Genomic DNA, 18,780 nt, shown 5'->3' with positions numbered 1-18,780 from the left:
ATAAAAAGCACTTTTTTCTGCTATGGTTTGTCGATACCGTTTCCGAATTTGAAGTCGATACTATGTCCAGTTTTTTAGTAATCGAATTTTTAACATTGACAGGTGTCAAATCTTGGCTTCTAGGAGGTGTAAGTAGATTGGATAAAAAGCACTTTTTTCTGCTATGGTTTGTCGATACCGTTTCCGAATTTGAAGTCGATCCTATGTCCACTTTTTTAGTTATCGAATTTTTAACATTGACAGGTGTCAAATCTTGGCTTCTAGGGGGTGTAAGTGGATAGGATAAAAAGCACTTTTTTCTGCTATGGTTTGTTGATATCATTTCCGAATTTGAAGTCGATCCTATGTCCAGTTTTTTAGTAATCGAATTTTTAACATTGACAGGTGTCAAATCTTGGCATCTAGGGGTTGTAAGTGGATAGGATAAAAAGTAGTTTTTTCTGCTATAGTTTGTCGATATCATTTCCGAATTTGAAGTCGATCCTATGTACAGTTTTTTAGTAATCGAATTTTTAACATTGACAGGTGTCAAATTTTGGCTTCTAGGGGGTGTAAGTGGATAGGATAAAAAGCACTTTTTTCTGCTATGGTTTGTCGATATCATTTCCTAATTTGAAGTCGATCCTATGTACAGTTTTTTAGTAATCGAATTTTTAACATTGACAGGTGTCAAATCTTGGCTTCTAGGGGGTGTAAGTGGATAGGATAAAAAGTAGTTTTTTCTGCTATAGTTTGTCGATATCATTTCCGAATTTGAAGTCGATCCTATGTCCAGTTTTTTAGTAATCGAATTTTTAACATTGACAGGTGTCAAATCTTGGCTTCTAGGGGGTGTAAGTGGACAGGATGAAAAGCATTTTTTTCTGCTATGGTTTGTCGATATCATTTCCGAATTTGAAGTCGATCCTATGTCCAGTTTTTTAGTAATCGAATTTTTAACATTGACAGGTGTCAAATCTTGGCTTCTAGGAGGTGTAAGTAGATTGAATAAAAAGCACTTTTTTCTGCTATGGTTTGTCGATACCGTTTCCGAATTTGAAGTCGATACTATGTCCAGTTTTTTAGTAATCGAATTTTTAACATTGACAGGTGTCAAATCTTGGCTTCTAGGAGGTGTAAGTAGATTGGATAAAAAGCACTTTTTTCTGCTATGGTTTGTCGATACCGTTTCCGAATTTGAAGTCGATCCTATGTCCACTTTTTTAGTTATCGAATTTTTAACATTGACAGGTGTCAAATCTTGGCTTCTAGGGGGTGTAAGTGAATAGGATAAAAAGCAATTTTTTCTGCTATGGTTTGTCGATATCATTTCCGAATTTGAAGTCGATCCTATGTACAGTTTTTTAGTTATCGAATTTTTAACATTGACAGGTGTCAAATCTTGGCTTCTAGGGGGTGTAAGTGGATAGGATAAAAAGCACTTTTTTCTGCTATGGTTTGTTGATATCATTTCCGAATTTGAAGTCGATCCTATGTCCAGTTTTTTAGTAATCGAATTTTTAACATTGACAGGTGTCAAATCTTGGCATCTAGGGGGTGTAAGTGGATAGGATAAAAAGTAGTTTATTCTGCTATAGTTTGTCGATATCATTTCCGAATTTGAAGTCGATCCTATGTCCAGTTTTTCAGTAATCGAATTTTTAACATTGACAGGTGTCAAATCTTGGCATCTAGGGGGTGTAAGTGGATAGGATAAAAAGAAGTTTTTTCTGCTATGGTTTGTCGATATCATTTCCGAATTTAAAGTCGATCCTATGTACACTTTTTTAGTAATCGAATTTTTAACATTGACAGGTGTCAAATCTTGGTTTCTAGGGGGTGTAAAAGGATAGGATAAAAAGTAGTTTTTTCTGCTAAGGTTTGTCGATATCATTTCCGAATTTGAAGTCGATCCTATGTACACTTTTTTAGTAATGAAATTTTTAACATTGACAGGTGTCAAATCTTGGCTTCTAGGGGCTGTAAGTGGACAGAATGAAAAGCACTTTTTTCTGCTATGGTTTGTTGATATCATTTCCGAATTTGAAGTCGATCCTATGTCCAGTTTTTTAGTAATCGAATTTTTAACATTGACAGGTGTCAAATCTTGGCATCTAGGGGGTGTAAGTGGATAGGATAAAAAGAAGTTTTTTCTGCTATGGTTTGTCGATACCGTTTCCGAATTTGAAGTCGATCCTATGTCCAGTTTTTTAGTAATCGAATTTTTAACATTGACAGGTGTCAAATCTTGGCTTCTAGGGGGTGTAAGTGAATAGGATAAAAAGCAGTTTTTTCTGCTATGGTTTGTCGATACCGTTTCCGAATTTGAAGTCGATCCTATGTCCAGTTTTTTTATAATCGAATTTTTAACATTGACAGGTGTCAAATCTTGGCTTCTAGGGGGTGTAAGTGTATAGGATAAAAAGCACTTTTTTCTGCTATGGTTTGTCGATACCGTTTCCGAATTTGAAGTCGATCCTATGTCCACTTTTTTAGTTATCGAATTTTTAACATTGACAGGTGTCAAATCTTGGCTTCTAGGGGGTGTAAGTGGACAGGATGAAAAGCACTTTTTTCTGCTATGTTTTGTCGATATCATTTCCGAATTTGAAGTCGATCCTATGTCCAGTTTTTTAGTTATCGAATTTTTAACATTGACAGGTGTCAAATCTTTGCTTCTAGGGGGTGTAAGTGGACAGGATGAAAAGCTTTTTTTTCTGCTATGGTTTGTCGATACCGTTTTCGAATTTGAAGTCGATCCTATGTCCAGTTTTTTAGTAATCGGATTTTTAATATTGGACGGTGTCAAATCTCGGTTCCTAGGGGGCGTAAGTGAATGCGGCAAATGACATTTTTCTGCTTCATTTCGTGTATTAATCTCCTGAATTTGAAGTGCATTTTATGAACCATTTTTTGAACAATATTGACAGTGAATGATGATGGGTGTTTTCAATATAACTCTTGAAATTTGAGGTCGATCTTAAGTATGTACATACATTTTTTGAGTTAACATTCTTTATTTCTTCCCCTCAGCTTTCACAGGCGTGATTTGAAATGAAAAAATGTAACGTAATAATAATAGTTCTCATATCAATCGAGACGCGAGAATTCATGTTTGCATCGATATCCGCTCAACTGAACAGTGGCGTACGACGAATTCAAGGTCAAATTCTGCTATCTCATTCGGCTGTTTTCACACCGGTGTATAGATAATATAGATGGTGACGATAAAAAATCGCGCAGGCGTAGGTCGGTGTCACGAATATCCCACAATCGGACCTGGTGAAGAGTATACGGTCCAAGGCCACCTCCAGGATGTTGTCTTTGAGGTAGGTGTCGAAGAGATAGTCAACTGTGATGTGAAAATCGGTCGATCCTAAGGAAACTTTCGGTATATCCAGTCTGGAAACCTAAAACGAACGATTGTCGGTCTCAATCATCGAATCAGGAGAGGTATTAATCTTCTAACCTGGTCATATCTGAACTTTGATGCCTTGAACAGCTCTTGGCCGCACTTCAGCACGTATTCAACGACGTCGGGGCTCCAAGAAACCAACGAGAACTTTTTGGCGACCGCCGCAGCCATGATACAGACGAAGGGCGCCAGATACTCCATATCTCCACCCTGTCCTTCCAGATCGGCCATGTTGGACTTGCCCCTAACTATCTGCGAGTTGTCAGGGAGATCCACGAAGTTGTTCTCCTTTCGCAACTCCTCCGACTGGGTTATGTCGGGTTCGGGCTCGTACCCCAAGACGATGGAGCCCTGCTGGGACTTGTAAAAGACCCTCCTCTTCCTGCCCAGCGTTTGCGCGAGATTGGTAGGCGGTAGGACCTCCGGATGAAGCATAAAACCAGACAGTCCGGCGCTCAGCTGAAACAAACTCCGTTGGTCTTGAATTTTTCATGACTTAGGCACTTACATTGATCGATGTGGCGTTCATGAAGGATTTGGAATGGATGACAGTCGCCGCATCAGCGGCCATGTAAAATTCTGTCCCTTCCTCTCCTTCTTTCTTCTGATCTCCGCCAGCTGCTGCCTCCCCAGGCTTCGCGGCAGGTTTGGCAGCCTCTGCAGGCTTAGCTGCAGCAGCCGCCGGCTTCTTCTTATCATCGGCTTTCTTGTCCCCAGCTTTAGCCTTGTCGCCCGCCCCCTTTTCTTTCTTCTTGCCTTCTAACTCTTCCATGGTGAGCTGATAAGAATCGATGTCCACCTTCATGGTCCCCTCGTCTTCGTCTTTTATCCGAGGTGGCTCTATCTGCGAAAAAAAGTCAGAATCGATAGTTTTCCGTCTATTTCATCTAGTGGTCTCACCTGTGTATCGGACAGACTGGGAGATTCAAGATCGGCTATCTTTTCTGCACCTAGCGGAGTTTTGGTGTGCGGAAAGTGGAGGAATTGAGGCAGGGTCGACATTGCTAGACTCCCGACGTTTGAGTCGACCTGGACCAAGGACTCCCCCTCGGCCAACTCCACCGGAGGATCGCATATGGACTTGTTGGCGTCTGCCTTCACCTACTCCAACGGAAATTTGAGATAGTCGAAGCAAGGCAAAGTGAGACTTACTTGGATAGGTTTGGGTTTTCCAACAGCCGACCTCTGACCTCTCTTCTTGGTGGTCTTCTTCAGATCCTCCTCGGTTATACCGTCCATCGTGACGTTGACAGGTATGGCGCAGGTCATCGCTTGCTCTCTGGTTATGCGACATACCACTAGGGCGTGGATGTAGAAGATGGTGTCTTGGCCGCAGTAGTTCTTGGCTATCATCCAGGTTAAAGAGTCGAGGTCGGTGTGCATCGAAACACACGCTACGCCATCTCTCGCTGCGTAACCTGTAAGACAAGATCGTTATGACTTATTGCGGTATAAAATCCACAACTCATACCTTGAACATTCCTCGAGTAAGGGTCAAAACAGTAAAAAACTCCCCTCTGCTTCCAGATCGCGATGGTGCTACTCCCGAGTATCACGATGGCCATGGAATAGGTCTCGAAGAACCTCTCTAGGCAGATCTCCAACACGCACTTGCCCTTCCTGCAGATGTAATCGCCATACACGTTGGGTTTGACGTAAATCTCCACCGAATATGGACCAAGGGTGAACTCAGCCGGTAGCTGCTCCAGTTTCAGCTCCCCGAGGGGTTTGTGGTTGACGCATTCCAAATACAGCTGGTTTCCTATGATCATTATCTTATCCACGGTCTTCTTGAACCACGAACTGGGTGGAGAGATGCGAGAGTACACCTTCGAACAAAACAAAACGTTCGAAACATACACTCTTTATGGTTTGAGTCTTACCAATGACACCGCAGACATAGCCAAAGCCTGCTTGTTCCTGGAAAACTCGAAACATTTGTCGGCCAGATCGAAGGAACCCTGGACCACAGCTTTACGTTCGTTCAAGACGCTGTACGTGGCTTTATCCTCGATGTCCATCAAGGATTCTCGTTCTTCAGGCTCGTTTTTGTTCTGTATGCTGAAGGCTTGTATGGCGATTATCACAAATGGCCAATTGCCAAACAGACATCGATCCAGAAGGACAGAAATGACCGATTCGACATCGTAAAAATTGGCCATCAGCGCTGTCCCTTCTGGGTCTGGATAGAGGTCTCTGGTCCTCGGCCTAGCGTCGAAGAAATAGTAATACTTATCACGCCAAATCGCGATGTTTACGCCTTTGGTCTGGAAGATGCCAGCGGTGTAACGAGAGAAAAAGATGTGAACGCCCTTGGTCAGATTATACACGTTCTTCTGATCCGATTTGATGATACCAGTCACCTGAGGTTCGCTCAACTTGAAACGTATCTTCTTATCCACTGTAAAAAGGATTTTGTGAATGGAAAAGATAGGCAAATGTTGAGTTATTACAGAGATAGCAGTATTTAGGTAGATCATCTGCGCCAACTTTGACGGCTCCGCTTCGCTTGCGCATCTTGTGCAGACATTCCATATACATCGCGTTGCCAGCCTCGATGATCTCGTCGACATCCTTCTCCTCCCAAGCGCTAGGATGTTTCAGCAGTGCGTAGCAGTAAGCAGAAACCGGCATCGTCAATCCTTGGTTATTCTTGATCTGCTCCGGGAAGTGTTCGGCGGCTGTAAGAGACCAAAAATAACGAAAAGTCACTGTAAGGATGAAGAGACTTCACCTTGGTGCATGGTTCCCGATATGGTACCGTAAAAGAAGTCTTTGAGCGTGGTTTGGTTTATCTTGGTGAAGGAGTGACTCTCCAGAGTTCCCCGTTTGATCTTGGGAGGCGGTATGGTGAACCTGTCGATTTCTGAGCTCCTCCTGAACTTCTGCGTCATCTGACCTACGGGTGGAAGCTTCTCCTGTTCTTCTCGCACATCTAATCCTCCATAATCTTTCGGTTGGTACGAGGTAGATTTGGACATCTATAAAAAACGAGAAGAAACTATTAGCACTCTCAAAATTACTCATCGAAGAATCCCAATTACCTGCTCAACCTTCTTCCTGAACACTTTGGTCAATTCGCCCTCATCCTCGCCTTCACCTTCTTCTTCTTCTACAATTTCTTCGTCCATCAGTCTTGTCGGTGGTTCATCCTCGCCCTCACCTTGAAGGGCATGTTCGAGCAACTCCTTTTCCATCAACGCCTCCAAATCTGCTCATGAAAACGTATTTTACGACTCACTTATCTACTCACATTACAATACCTTTCTTTTCATCTTCCTCGTGAATCGATTCCAGTCTTTTTTTCTTCTTTTTCCTCAGAGCTTTCAGTTCCCTAGAAGCATTGGGTTAATGGGGCTGATAATTGGAAGTTTGAGGACCGCTTACTTTTCGAATCCTGGCCTTGGTTGCCTCCTGTAGACCAAATCGAAGCTGTCATAGTCGTCGATCTTCTCTTTTTCGTTTATGATTATTCCACTCTTGGGTTTTTTCATTTCTAGCTCTTTGGGAATCGGTGCTATCGGAACTATTGTACTGGTTGTTGGCGAGAGACCTCGAGGTTGAACCTTGGCCTCACTCTGGTCTGGAGATGGTATGGTTATCTGCAATAGTTTTAAAATCTTAGGCAAGATATCATTCGATGTCGATACATCGATCAGCACTGAAACTCGAAATAAAAACTACCCAATTGTCTTCCTCCAAGTTTATTACTTCAATTACATTTCGATATAGGGTTATAAGCCGTATGGTACTCGATCATAAGAATAAAAAATCTTCTTTTCCTTAGGTAACTTTGGTGGCAGTCTTACCTGCAGTATTTTTTCTTTAGCTGGCACTTTTGGCATGTCAGTTGCCTCCATGATGTGTTTGCAAAAATTGAGGTCTTCCTCATATTTCTTCTTAGCTTCGTCCCTACCCTTCATGTACTTCTTGGTTTTTGGTGGAAGATACTTGGGTAGTTCGTATGGTCTTCTGGGTTCTCCATAAGCAAGAACTGGCTCATTTCCGAGGCAGTGGCTTTTGACATCCTGTCTGTATCTGAAACGTGAAGATATTCGATTTTAAACAGCGTGTTACTCATTGAGGATTCACTAAGTTTACCCAAAGGATGGTACTTCCTTTGCAGCTCTTCCAGAAGGCCCAGCTTCTGGACAAGGACATTTTTTCTTCTTTTTTTTCTTGGCTTTCAAGACTGGATCAGCGTTCGCCCTTTGGTCGGGCTTCAAATTTAGACTATTACCGAAGGAGAAAATCGAATCGCACCTAAAACAAATATTTCGTTAAATTTCCTACGAGACTGCTCGAATTTCATACCTATTATTTTTAGTATGTTTTATTTTCTTCATTTCGAGGAAGACGAGTACGAAAATTTATAGGATAACTTCGAATTTCAACGTCTGAAAGACATTTCCAATATTCGCGTGACTCTTAAAAACGTCACGTGTGAAAGGAATTTGTTTTACGCAAAACAGTCAAAATTTATTGTGACGTGAAAACCGTTCTGCGATTCGAAATCAAAATTTTAAGTATTCTAGCTCAAGGATTTTCTTCTCGACATGGCGTAAGTGAACCAACAGAGCCCTAGATAGGTGAGTTTCATGCCTTAAACTTTCCAGGCCAAAACCTGCTGGCAAACGAAAAGTAGAGATCGAGTATCCTCCTGTACCTAGAAAGAAATGGGTACCACCTGATCAGCGCCCCAAAGAACCAAGGGTTCCAGCTTATGTTAAACCGAAAGGATTAAACCAGCCTCTAAAAGTCTCCAGTTTGGTGAAGGTTTGGAACAAATTCGTACTTTACAGAAACAAGTACGTCTTGGCTGGTTCTTACAGTCAGACTCACAAGAGGTTCAGGCTCAAGACCAACGGGATGCAAGGTAGATTCGACTTGGGAGACCTAAAAATCTTTTGCTCATTATTTAACATCCATAGGAGCCTGCAACTGTATAGTGGCCTGTGTAATGTCGAGCATGTGGAGGATGGAGCGATGGAGCACCCACATATTGAATCAGATACTTGCTGTTGGAGACCACCTTTACGAGAAGAGCATTATGAAAATAGGGGACAAATCCTTGGGCTCCTTGAGCGTGACCCAAGTGTATCCCACATTCTACATGGGCAGATACATGATAACGTTTCAAATTGTGGACCCTAGGGATCCAACGACGGTGGTAGCCTCAGTTGAACAAGACCAGGTTGGCGCCTTGACCTCCACACTGACAGAATTCCTCGAGAAACACCGGTGCGGTACTATCAAAATAGAACAGAAACATCTGGCGGTGTGGAAATTCGACAACGCCTTCTTCTTGTTCGATCCCACCGAACACCAAAGGGACGGGGAGAAATGGAACGAGCTGCCATCTACGGGATTCTCCATATGCTTGAGGTTCACCAAGGCTCAGGCAATGGCCGAGTTCATCATTCAGGACAATTTGAAAGGGAACACCCTGAAGATGAGCATTTGGCCTTTGGACCTGGTGAGGTGTCAGATGATGTTTCTCAAGGCTCCGGATAATCTGGACGAAGTCAGGAGGCTGAACGAGGAAGAAGAGAAGATGAGAGAGGTTGCCAAAACGTTCCAGACGAGAGGTCAGATAAATCGTACTATTTTGGATATAGAGTTCAGATGTATAACTATCGTTGTTGGGCATTTTACAGAGGCTAAAAGACAAGCCTTGCAGAAGGGGAAGCCAAAGAAAGGGGAAATTACTCCAACGAAGAAAAAATCCAATAAATCGTTGGAGAACTTGAGGAAGGCTGAAGAGATCTCGCCAGACTTGGACGTGCAGACTACGAAGAGTCTCACTGCCTTGAAAAAATTGGAGGAGAAGGCTAAGATCCCTATGGAGCCGCATCTGGGAAAGAGCGTGACCTACTTCACAGGTTGGTGTTCTGGATATAAAAGGTCTTGTTGATCCTGATACTAACTAACAATTTTGTTTCGTTTCATCAGTATTTGACGACGCTAAGAGGGGCATCATCCGTGCCACCACTCATCAAATGGATAAGAAGTTCTCAAGATTCCGCGATGGCGAACAGAGCCTATCCCAGGCGGTCGCAGCCTTGGTGATGAGACGATGCTACCCAACGCGCTATTGGATCAAGAAATTCGTCAACGACATCCTGAAACTGGGCGAAACCATCCACCACAAATCGCTGAAAGTCAAACGCGAAGGACCTTTCAGTCTGTCGCACATAGTGGACCAGATCGTTCATCCTCCAGGACAGTATACCCTGGATTACGAAGAGCTGGCCTTGTTGGGCAAGCTCGAGTCCGATAAAGAAGGCGTCTTGGATCTCCTACCGGCCCTGATGACGTTCCTGAGGACGTACGACTGTTGCGTCATAAACGGACCCACCGTCTTGGCCGTTTGGTACGAGGATGAACGTTACTACATGTACGACCCGAACGAGAGAGACGACAAAGGAAGGATTATCGATAAGAAAAAGACGAACGCCGAGCTAGGGGTAGCTTGCGTCACGTGGTTCTCCGCCCTGAAGGATTTGGTCAAGTTGTACGTGGAGAATCTACCCAAGGAACAGAGGAGGAACGACTTCCACCTGAGTAAAGTCATAGTGGAGGATTACGTTGGGAAGCCCGAGAAATGGAACAATTTCCAAGGTAATCATGCTATTTAGCTCTCTCTGAAGATTTAGAGTTCTGCTTGTACCTTGAGTAAGGTTGTGATACACTAATGTTTATAGGAGTTAGACTTCTGAAAGATTGAGTTCCTCGGAATTGTAGTGGAGTAGCAGCTCATTCAGAGGAGAGATTGACGCCACACGCATGATCAATAGCTACTCGATAATCCCTATCCATTTCCACAATATTCCTTGCATGATACCCTCTATCCCCTTTCAGGTATCTCCAAGGGTAAGTGGATACTTCGGGGTACCCTGAGTCAAAGCAGCTACGTATTTTCCCCGGAAAGCAGGAACACCCAATGCACGGCCAACGCTGTGATGTCTGTGGCCTTCCTGAAGATCAAGGAACAGAAGAAATGGAGCAAGAAAACCATCGATCAAGTGAGATGCGCAGTCGAATCCTTGGGAGAGAAAGCCTCCATTTCTATTTCCTTTTTTGCAGGTTCTCATGTCAGGAGACGAGTTCTACAGGGCCACCGTGGATCGTCTCAAAGAAAGCCAGAGTTTCGTCAGTAAGATGCTGATGGTGGACGAGTTGAACAGGAACTTCTCCTTCAGCAACAAGGAAGTCGTGTTTGATATCATAGATTGTTGCGTGAACGGCATTCTGGGTTATCCAGACCATGGAGACGTACTCAACGTCAAAACGGTACTTTTTAGAGTTTTTCGAAAGATTTCAAGTGCTCAGTCGTTATTTTCTAGGGTCTGATGAGATTCTTCGATGAATTCGACTTTGGCGTCCTCACCTGTAGGAATATCTCTGTTGGAATTTGGAGAACGGATGGAGCCTATTTCTATTTCGACTCTCACAGCCTCGACGATAAAGGGATCAACGCTGGTAGGTCTAAATTATTCCACCAAGAACATCCATTAAGGATATTTTCTCAGGTTACGGTAAAGCTTGCGTTATGCGAGTACTCACGATAGACGATTTGGCCAAAACCATCGAGACCAACATGAAACCGGACAAGCTCAGCTTCTTCAACATCAGCTCCGTATCCGCCAAACTTCTCGAGGCGGAAGAAGAGGGTGGCACGGTCAGGCTACCCTTGAACAACTTCAAACAGATGGGGGATAATCAAGACATAGCCATATTGGTCTCGAAATCGAGCTGCAAGAATAAAAAGTACGAGTTCAACGCTGGCAAGCAGACCGTTCCGATGTGCGTGGCCGCGCTAGGGATGAACAGGCTGAGACCTAGCTCCGGATGGAACGCCGACACCTTGGAGATCATCCTGAACATAGGACACAAGTACTTCGAGGACTGCATGGCCGAATACGAGGCGAGCACCGAGGTGGTCGAGGAGGACAAGGGGATAACGTCCAAGAACCTCGTCATGCAGTTCAAGATAGGCCTGAACAAGATGGAGCTGAATCTCGAGCAACTGGCCGAGGGTTTCGTCGAGGACGGTCTGGTGCAGACCATCACCGACTTCTACACCGCCAACGACAAGGTGAACGATCAGGATTGTCTGGAGCTGTTGGTCGAGACGGAAAACATCACCGTGACGGTGTGGAAGGACCAGAACCTCTTCTACGTCTTCGACCCTTATCCGAGAGACGCCAACGGCCAGGTCATCGGAAAAGATGCGTGGAGCGCCAAGGTCGAACAGGGTGACGTGGCGGCCATCGAAGGTACCGCCGAAGTCAAGCCACCCGAAGAGCCTCCGTCGGATAAGGCTGGCGCAGGTGACGCCGGCGCCGAAGGGACGAACGAGGAGGAAAAACCGAAGAGACCTAGATCTAGGTGAGTGATCGACGACTAACCGTCCACTCGAGGAATAACGTGGGGTGTGGTTTGTTTCAGTGGTGAAGGCGTGTTTGGTGAAGACGAAGCGGAACCGGTTGACGCCGACGCCGAAGGTAAGGCTTGCGTGCTCTTCTTCTACAAACTGGAAGACGTCGTGAAACACATCCTGGAGAATACGAGACCGAACAAGCGGTCCATGATGCCGTTCACCGTGAACAAGGTTCACCTCAAGAATATACCGCTGGTTAAGGAGATCTACGACAAGGACTACGGCGAGAGAAAGGACAACTATTCGGGCAACTGGTACAACTTCGTCGAGCTGGATCATGGGCATTGGATCCTCAGAGGTGAGTGTATCGGACGCATCTAAAGCTGCCACTTCAGAACCTCGACTTTAAAAGGTTATTTTCGGCGTTTCACTCTATCAATCTAACACCTTCTGATGTTCAAAGGTCAAATCGATCTGAAGAACGAGATGTTCCCGGAGGATAACAGGGGTAAACAGGAATACCCGAGCATCATTACGGCCTTGGCGTTCGCCAAACTGTACAGCATGAGCAAGATGCGACCTCAGCATCTGACCTCCATCCTGTGCTACGGCGACCGCCTGCTGACCTACACCAAACGCCTGCGAAAAGAAGCCTTGGCCCAGGACAAGTCGCTGAACCTGCTGGAGGACGAGATCAAGGCCATCATCAAGAACGACAAATACGACATCGACGCCTATCCCAAATCGTTCATAATCGGCGATTTTAAGGTCACTTGGACCATCACCAAGGACTTTTTGACGGGCGATACGACCGCCAAGAATAACTCGGACGTGTTGGACGTGAAGAGAGCCTTGGATACGCTCTTCCAAGGTGCCAATTACGGCGTGATCGAGTGCAAAGGTTGGGAACCTCTGATGGTTTTGGGGTATCACTCAAGGGTGTTATTGTCGCAGGTTATTCCGTCGGAGTTTGGAAGGGTAGCACCGTTTTCTACATGTTCGATCCTCACAAAACCGGCGTGACCGGAGCCAGGTCCCTCATCGGTTACCCGTGCATAACCAGGTATCTGACGACAGAGCAGCTGGCCAACATCTTCCTTCAGAACATACCGATAGACGGTCTCAACGTCTTCACGGTACACAAGGTGAACGTCACTGAGGAAAAGTACCAGAGGGCCAAGGACGTCATGGAGCAAGCTGGAACTTCCAAACCAATGAAGGTAAGTTTGAATCTCTTCTATTATCTCCACAAAACTCAAACATAACTCCTCGTGATAGATGTCCGGCTTCGCGGAGGTCATCCCCGGCAAGACCATACTGAGGGGCAGCTACAGCCAGGACGATCCTAAGTTCGGCAAGGGGGAGAACGTGCTTAGCGCGCCGGTGGCCTACATCGCCCTCACCATGTCGCTGATCCACAAGCCGGAGACGTGGTCCAAGCCCATCGTGGACGAGGTGATCAGCGTGGCGGACGAGCTGTTCGAACACACGGTGTGCGAGACGGGGCCGGGGTTCAACCCGTGGGAGGACGCGATGGACCCGTACACCGTCGCCAAGGATTACAGGGTGGGCGTGCTGCAGGCCAACCTGCAGATCAGGAACACCGACCAGACGGGCATCCTGGACATCAGAGATACGGTCGTGTTGAACCTCAGACAAGGTGAGAAGGAAGAGATGTAAGACCACCCAGGGTTACCTTGTGATATTTGCAGGTTTGGAACGCTTCTTCCTCGAGAACACCCACGGCATCATCTACTCACCTCCCAACATATGCCTGGCGGTGTGGGAAGAGGAGAACGACGGTCATTCCGTCCTCTACATGTTCGATCCGAACAAGCGTGGACCTACGGGTCTACCATCCCCGCACGGCGTCGCCTGCGTCATGACGTTCGGCTCCCCGAAGATGCTGACCGATCACATCTTGGCCTGCATCCAAGATCCCCAGGAGAGGAGGCAGCATTTCACCATACTGCCTGTCGAGATCACCGTGGGACCGTTCAAGACGTCCAAGCAGAAGAGGAAGGGTAAAATGGCGGAGAGTTGCTGCGACGACAAGCAGAGCGTCATGAAGAAGCTGGCCCATCAGAACACGGTTGAGGAGAAGAAGAACGCGAAGAAGAGAGTGAGTTGTAGACCTTAATCTTTAACTTTTGTTCCAAAAACTTCACTTTCCACAGGCCATGCTGCAAAAGAAGAAGGAAGACGCGAAGAAGAGATACTGGCAGGGAAGAACCTGCTACTTCGAGATACCCAAAGGTCAGGCCATCCTCAGGGGAACCCGCTGCCTGACCTCCAGCTGCTACCAGGAGAAGACCCGAGGTCTCCAGGACATCCCAGTCTGCATAGTGGCCTTCGTGGCCAACCAGATCGTGCCAATCAGCGAATGGACTTGGAAAGAGGTGGACGCAGTCTTGGACACCGGCGATCAGCTCTACATCGACTCGTACATCGCCTACGGGCCGAGGAACAAGAAACTGGGACTGGAGAACGTGATCAGGAACATCTTCATCATGAACAACAGGGCTCACGTGACCATCTACAAGCCGATCGCAATCCTGGGATTCCACGCCAACCAGCTGACGAGGAACTTTGACAAATGGTAAGTAGAAACTCTGGATGTGGTCAGGATGGTCTTGTAACCAGGTGATCGTCCAAACAGGTTCCTCGACGAGAACTTCTGCATGCTGAACTACATGGACCAGTGGGTGGGGGTGTTCTTCAAGAAGGGCTACTACTTCCTGTTCGATCCCCACGAGAGAGGTGCGACTGGTTGCAGGGCCAAGGAGGAGGGAGCCGCCTGCGTTCTGAGGTTCGAGAGACTCGAGGATCTGGCGCAGAAGCTGATCAATAATTTGCTGCCCGTCCTGGAGCCTAATGAAGAGAGGGAGGAGGAGTACGAGCTGGTGTTGGTCAGGTTGGAAGGGGGAGTTTGCCAATGCTCCTGAGGTCAGTATAGATTGGGTGTACCAGGGACTATTGGCGTTAAATTTTGGTATGTTATGGAAACTTCTACATCTTGTCTCGTTTTCAGAATGATGATGAATCGTTATCTAGGACCACAAAGAAGAACAGAACGATTGGCATGGTTCTGTGTCGTGAGAATCCCAATTGGTATAAGCTCCCCTTTGATCCTGATTTTTAGATTAATATTGGGCCAAATAGAGAGGAGGAGCCGAAACATTGTGTACAACATTTCTTAAACTGTGATTCGAGCAATAAAGTATTCAATTTGTGTAACATTTAACCTCAATGATCTGTCAAAACTGTCTTTAAGGACCGCCCACTTGTCAGTCACAGAATATGAGAGGGCAAGGCATATCTTTCCACCAATCTACCATAGAAAAAGAAATAGAAAAGAGTGCAGACTCAGTAAAAGAAAGTAGACGTTAGTTTAACCCCATTTCCTAACTAGTGCATCGACTGACTGCTCTGTTAAGTGTTTTGTACCATGGGCACATCTCCCTAATTCCCATTGAATCCCAAGGAGGAAATAAAACAAATCGAATCTTATACAAAGGAAGATTTATTCAATAAACGGACAATAATACAGAAACACGCGAAATTCAAGAGTTCCTAGTATTCCTTCCTGTGATCCCTCCTCTGTTTGTTCCACTCCTGGTTCCCTTCCCTCCTGAAGTTCTGCCTGTCCCCTCTGAAGTTGCCCTGGTTCACTCCCCTCAAGAAGAAGTTGCCCTGCTTGGTCTCCAATATCCGCTCGTTGGAATCCACAAAGTTGTTGATCTTGTCCGCGAGTTGCAGCGCCAGCGATTGCAACCTGGATGGTTCGCTCCTGTGCATCACCACGGTCTGCGTGGGGTCGTCCAGAGACGCCATCAGTTCCTCGTTGATGATCATCTTGGAGATGATGGAATGCACCACGCTCTTCTCCAGCTCGAACATCTGGGCCAGGGTGGACATGGAGATGGAGTCGTAGACGTTGGAGTAGGTGAACAGGTAGGTCCTCAACGATTCCTCCTTGATCAGCTTGGTGAGCATGGCCCTGACGGTGTCCGCCTGATAGAACAGGTCCCAAACTTTGGCGTTCATCTTCTCGTTTATGATGAAGTCGTTGCACGCCTTCCAATTGCCCTTCCTCATGGCCTTCGCGGCTGCAACCACGTGTTCCCTCATGCTCTCCGGCGGTCCAACCAGGTTCTGTCTCTCGGAACTCCGCAACTGCTGGTAGAACGTCTTGGAGATCATCCTCCGCCGAGCGTCAAACTCGTGCGCAGCCATGTAGGGTATCTCGATCAGCATGGCGGAAACCAGGTAGACGCACTCCAACAGCTCGAGGTTGATGTGCATGTGGAACGGAATCTGCCGCTGCTTCTCGATCTTCTCCTGCTCCTTGCTGCGTTCGTGTTGCCTCTGCGGGAGGAGCCCTTGGGCCAGGAGTTCCTTCGGTTTACCTACAAACAAACCGAGGTTCTCTAGCGCTGAAACACCCTCCGTACCGTCCCTACTTACCGGTCATCATGAGATCCACGAGGCAGCTGTGGGAATCTTTGATGTTGGCGTGCCTGAACGCGCAGAGCCCCAAATGGGCTATGGTCCTGTTGTACAGGATCTGGGTGCTGGGATCGGAGTGCTGGATGGTCTCTTGGAGGTGCGACATGAGGATGAGATCCCTGGCCTGGAACCAGTTATCGTGAAGGGCGTGGTGGTAGATGTGAGAGAGTATGGCTCGGGTACGTAGACGATCGGTAGAATCGTGAGAGTAGATGTACTTGCACAATTTATCCATCTCCTCCACCGAAGAACCTTTGGCTTCTTTGCTCTGGAAGAAAACGTCTCGATGAACTCAAAACCCAGGTCCATTTAGTGGGGAAAACTCACGTTTTTCTGTTTCAAGTTGTTCGGATCAAACTTGTAATAAAGATGCTCAATCTTCCTCAGGTAAATCCTGCATATTTCCGAGGATACCTTGAACCTCTCCAAGTACTGCATGGTCTTGTCGATGATGGAAGATACCTTCACCTCGTCCTTCAGCCTGTCCACGTACTCGTTGCTGTGAGGATCACACTCTTTCAACAGCTTAGTGAACTCATCGTCCAGCCTGAAATAAACATAAAAATCATCATAAATTCAAATAATATCGAGCCAAGCATAGACCCCTGGGTAACCCAGCTTGTTTTAACAATATTACCTTTCTACTAAAGTCAAGACGCATCCTTGGATCTTATAGGGTGCCTCATCGAGGCTCTCGGTCTCCTCGGTCACAGACTCGGAAACAGTGAGGTTGGAGTTGGCCAAGAGCACGTCCAAGGTCTCGCTGACCCTGTCCAAGAGCTTGGTCCAGTACTCGGGTTTCATGGCGTCGGAGACCTTGGGGTTGTAGTCGAAGAAGGCGGAGATTATTGCCAGTTTGATCTTCACCACGATTCCCGGGCCGAAATTGTGCTGCTCGGCAATGTTCTGGAGCTCGTGCAACAGCTCGATCTGCTCCTTACGATCGGTACGTTTTTTACCCCTGGCGGCCATTATCTCGCTCAATTTCTTGACGACTAGATTGAGGTCGATTTCAGCGTCCTTGGCGAACATTTTCGGTTTTTCCTACGTAAAAATATGTTTCATAAACATCGGTGTTGATCCGATTGATGAAAAACTTACGCTTGGCATGGCGATACCGCCCTTGACCGTCTCCCATTCTCCCTCATCGTCTTCCTCCTCTTCCTTCTTGAATTTCCTCTTTTCTTTCTCTTTGCGTTCCTTTCTCCTCTTTTCCCTCTCCTTCTCTTTCTCCTCGTCTTCTTCAGCGGCAGGTCCAGTCTTCTTCAAAAACCTATCACGATAAGTTGTGTACTTGCCTTCATCATCATCAGACGAATCAGTGCTCGATTCGGAATCTGAAGGCCAATCATCGTCATCGGAAAAGTCGTCCTTGGCGACTGCTGGTTTGGAGGAGGCCTTTACAGTAGGTTTCACAGGAACATCGCTGTCAGAATCTGCTTCCTCTACGACTGCAAATTTACAAGGTAGTGTTTTTTTTCAAATGAGTATAATCGTTGACCTACCTTTATCTTCTTCTTCTTCATCATCAGGCTGATCTGGATTTTCTCTGAACTTGCATATTTCTGTCTCGAAATCTTTAATATACTTCCTCAACTTCTGTCTCATAGATGCTAGCGATTTACTGTTATTCTTGTTCATATTCTTCCTACCATCCCTGTCTTCCCACATTTCATTTATGAAATCTTCCATTTCTACAAGACATCTCACAAAAAACCTAGGGGTTAGACCATTTTCCTCTTTTTGGATAACTGGCAAAGCTTTCGTATAAGCTTTTTGCAAATCCTCAAAACCTAAAAAGGGAATTCAACGTCAATAACTTCACCTTGTGAATATCACGATCAACTTACTGTTGAGCATACTACTCATATCCTTGATTTTCTTAAAATTCCTAATCTGTTTGATGATATTCGTGAGTTCTTCATATCGCTTCTCCTTAGCTGACCTAACAACTCTTTTAACTTCTTCTTCGTCATCGCTAAACTGCAAATTGCAAAGATACAGTATATGGAACGAACAATATTGCAAAAAACATCACTTACAGTGAAAACCTGAGCTGGTGCCCTTTGAATCTGCTCCTCCTCGGAAGAACTATCGGAGTCAGAATCCGAACCAGCAAAAAATCTACTCATTTTGGAGGTTTACTGTAATTAAAATACAAGAATAATATAAAATCAAACGAAAAGGAATGCGTGTATTAGAGAGGTTAGGATTCGATTTCAAGACGAATTATACGCTACGACGATAATAACATGCAATAATCTTCTACAATTAATGCAATTGTAAATAACAACTTGTTACCTTTTTCTCCACACACTATTATTAAATTTATTATTAACAATTCGATTTTCCAATAACCACAAACAGTATGGAAGTGACAGGTGACAGCGCAGACGCAGAGACAAGTGAAAGAAAGAATACCGTGACCTCTGCTGAGAAAGAAGAAGAAAACCGACCAAAAAATCTGTGAACTAGGGTTAAGTCCCCCTCTACT

At 45.7% G+C, this 18,780-nt stretch overlaps 3 protein-coding genes across 4 annotated transcripts in view; 1 reads left to right on the top strand and 2 right to left on the bottom strand.

The window, feature by feature from the left end:
• Positions 1–7,865, bottom strand: part of LOC123320204 — a 32,254-nt gene extending 24,389 nt beyond the window's left edge. The window contains exons 1-15 of one of the 2 annotated variants that reach the window (XM_044907411.1): positions 7,709–7,865; positions 7,496–7,657; positions 7,204–7,432; positions 6,782–6,996; positions 6,658–6,728; positions 6,439–6,605; positions 6,129–6,375; positions 5,848–6,075; positions 5,278–5,795; positions 4,866–5,223; positions 4,547–4,812; positions 4,295–4,495; positions 3,903–4,238; positions 3,449–3,853; positions 3,189–3,389 (exon numbers count right to left, since the gene is read on the bottom strand). In XM_044907411.1, the coding sequence (XP_044763346.1) occupies positions 3,189–3,389; positions 3,449–3,853; positions 3,903–4,238; positions 4,295–4,495; positions 4,547–4,812; positions 4,866–5,223; positions 5,278–5,795; positions 5,848–6,075; positions 6,129–6,375; positions 6,439–6,605; positions 6,658–6,728; positions 6,782–6,996; positions 7,204–7,432; positions 7,496–7,657; positions 7,709–7,740 (3,636 nt within the window). In that variant the 5' untranslated portion in view covers positions 7,741–7,865. The remainder of the gene's footprint in view (positions 1–3,188; positions 3,390–3,448; positions 3,854–3,902; positions 4,239–4,294; positions 4,496–4,546; positions 4,813–4,865; positions 5,224–5,277; positions 5,796–5,847; positions 6,076–6,128; positions 6,376–6,438; positions 6,606–6,657; positions 6,729–6,781; positions 6,997–7,203; positions 7,433–7,495; positions 7,658–7,708) is intronic. The other variant, XM_044907412.1, reaches the window with a different exon arrangement.
• Positions 7,825–14,741, top strand: LOC123320203. Its single transcript, XM_044907410.1, has 16 exons — positions 7,825–7,955; positions 8,011–8,270; positions 8,326–8,982; positions 9,052–9,276; positions 9,347–10,015; positions 10,256–10,419; positions 10,481–10,687; positions 10,741–10,876; positions 10,927–11,785; positions 11,846–12,135; positions 12,241–12,678; positions 12,732–12,997; positions 13,056–13,437; positions 13,490–13,899; positions 13,955–14,376; positions 14,437–14,741. The coding sequence occupies exons 1-16, from the start codon at positions 7,951–7,953 to the stop codon at positions 14,720–14,722; spliced, it is 5,676 nt and encodes a 1,891-aa protein (XP_044763345.1). The 5' UTR covers positions 7,825–7,950; the 3' UTR covers positions 14,723–14,741.
• Positions 14,742–15,282: 541 nt separating this feature from the next.
• Positions 15,283–18,728, bottom strand: LOC123320219 (eukaryotic translation initiation factor 3 subunit C). The gene is made up of 9 exons (XM_044907458.1): positions 18,588–18,728; positions 18,329–18,430; positions 18,137–18,269; positions 17,792–18,079; positions 17,388–17,737; positions 16,924–17,330; positions 16,614–16,833; positions 16,245–16,554; positions 15,283–16,186 (listed from the first exon to the last, which is right to left on the bottom strand). Exons 2-9 carry the CDS (start codon positions 18,416–18,418, stop codon positions 15,351–15,353), a joined length of 2,634 nt encoding a protein of 877 aa, XP_044763393.1. The 5' UTR covers positions 18,419–18,430; positions 18,588–18,728; the 3' UTR covers positions 15,283–15,350.
• Positions 18,729–18,780: the final 52 nt, after the last annotated feature.

The sequence above is a fragment of the Coccinella septempunctata genome, chromosome 9 (assembly GCF_907165205.1).
Source record: "Coccinella septempunctata chromosome 9, icCocSept1.1, whole genome shotgun sequence".
Classification (NCBI taxonomy): Eukaryota; Metazoa; Arthropoda; class Insecta; order Coleoptera; family Coccinellidae; genus Coccinella; species Coccinella septempunctata.
Note: the sequence above shows the minus strand (reverse complement) of the source record. Positions and strands in the feature narration are given on the sequence as shown.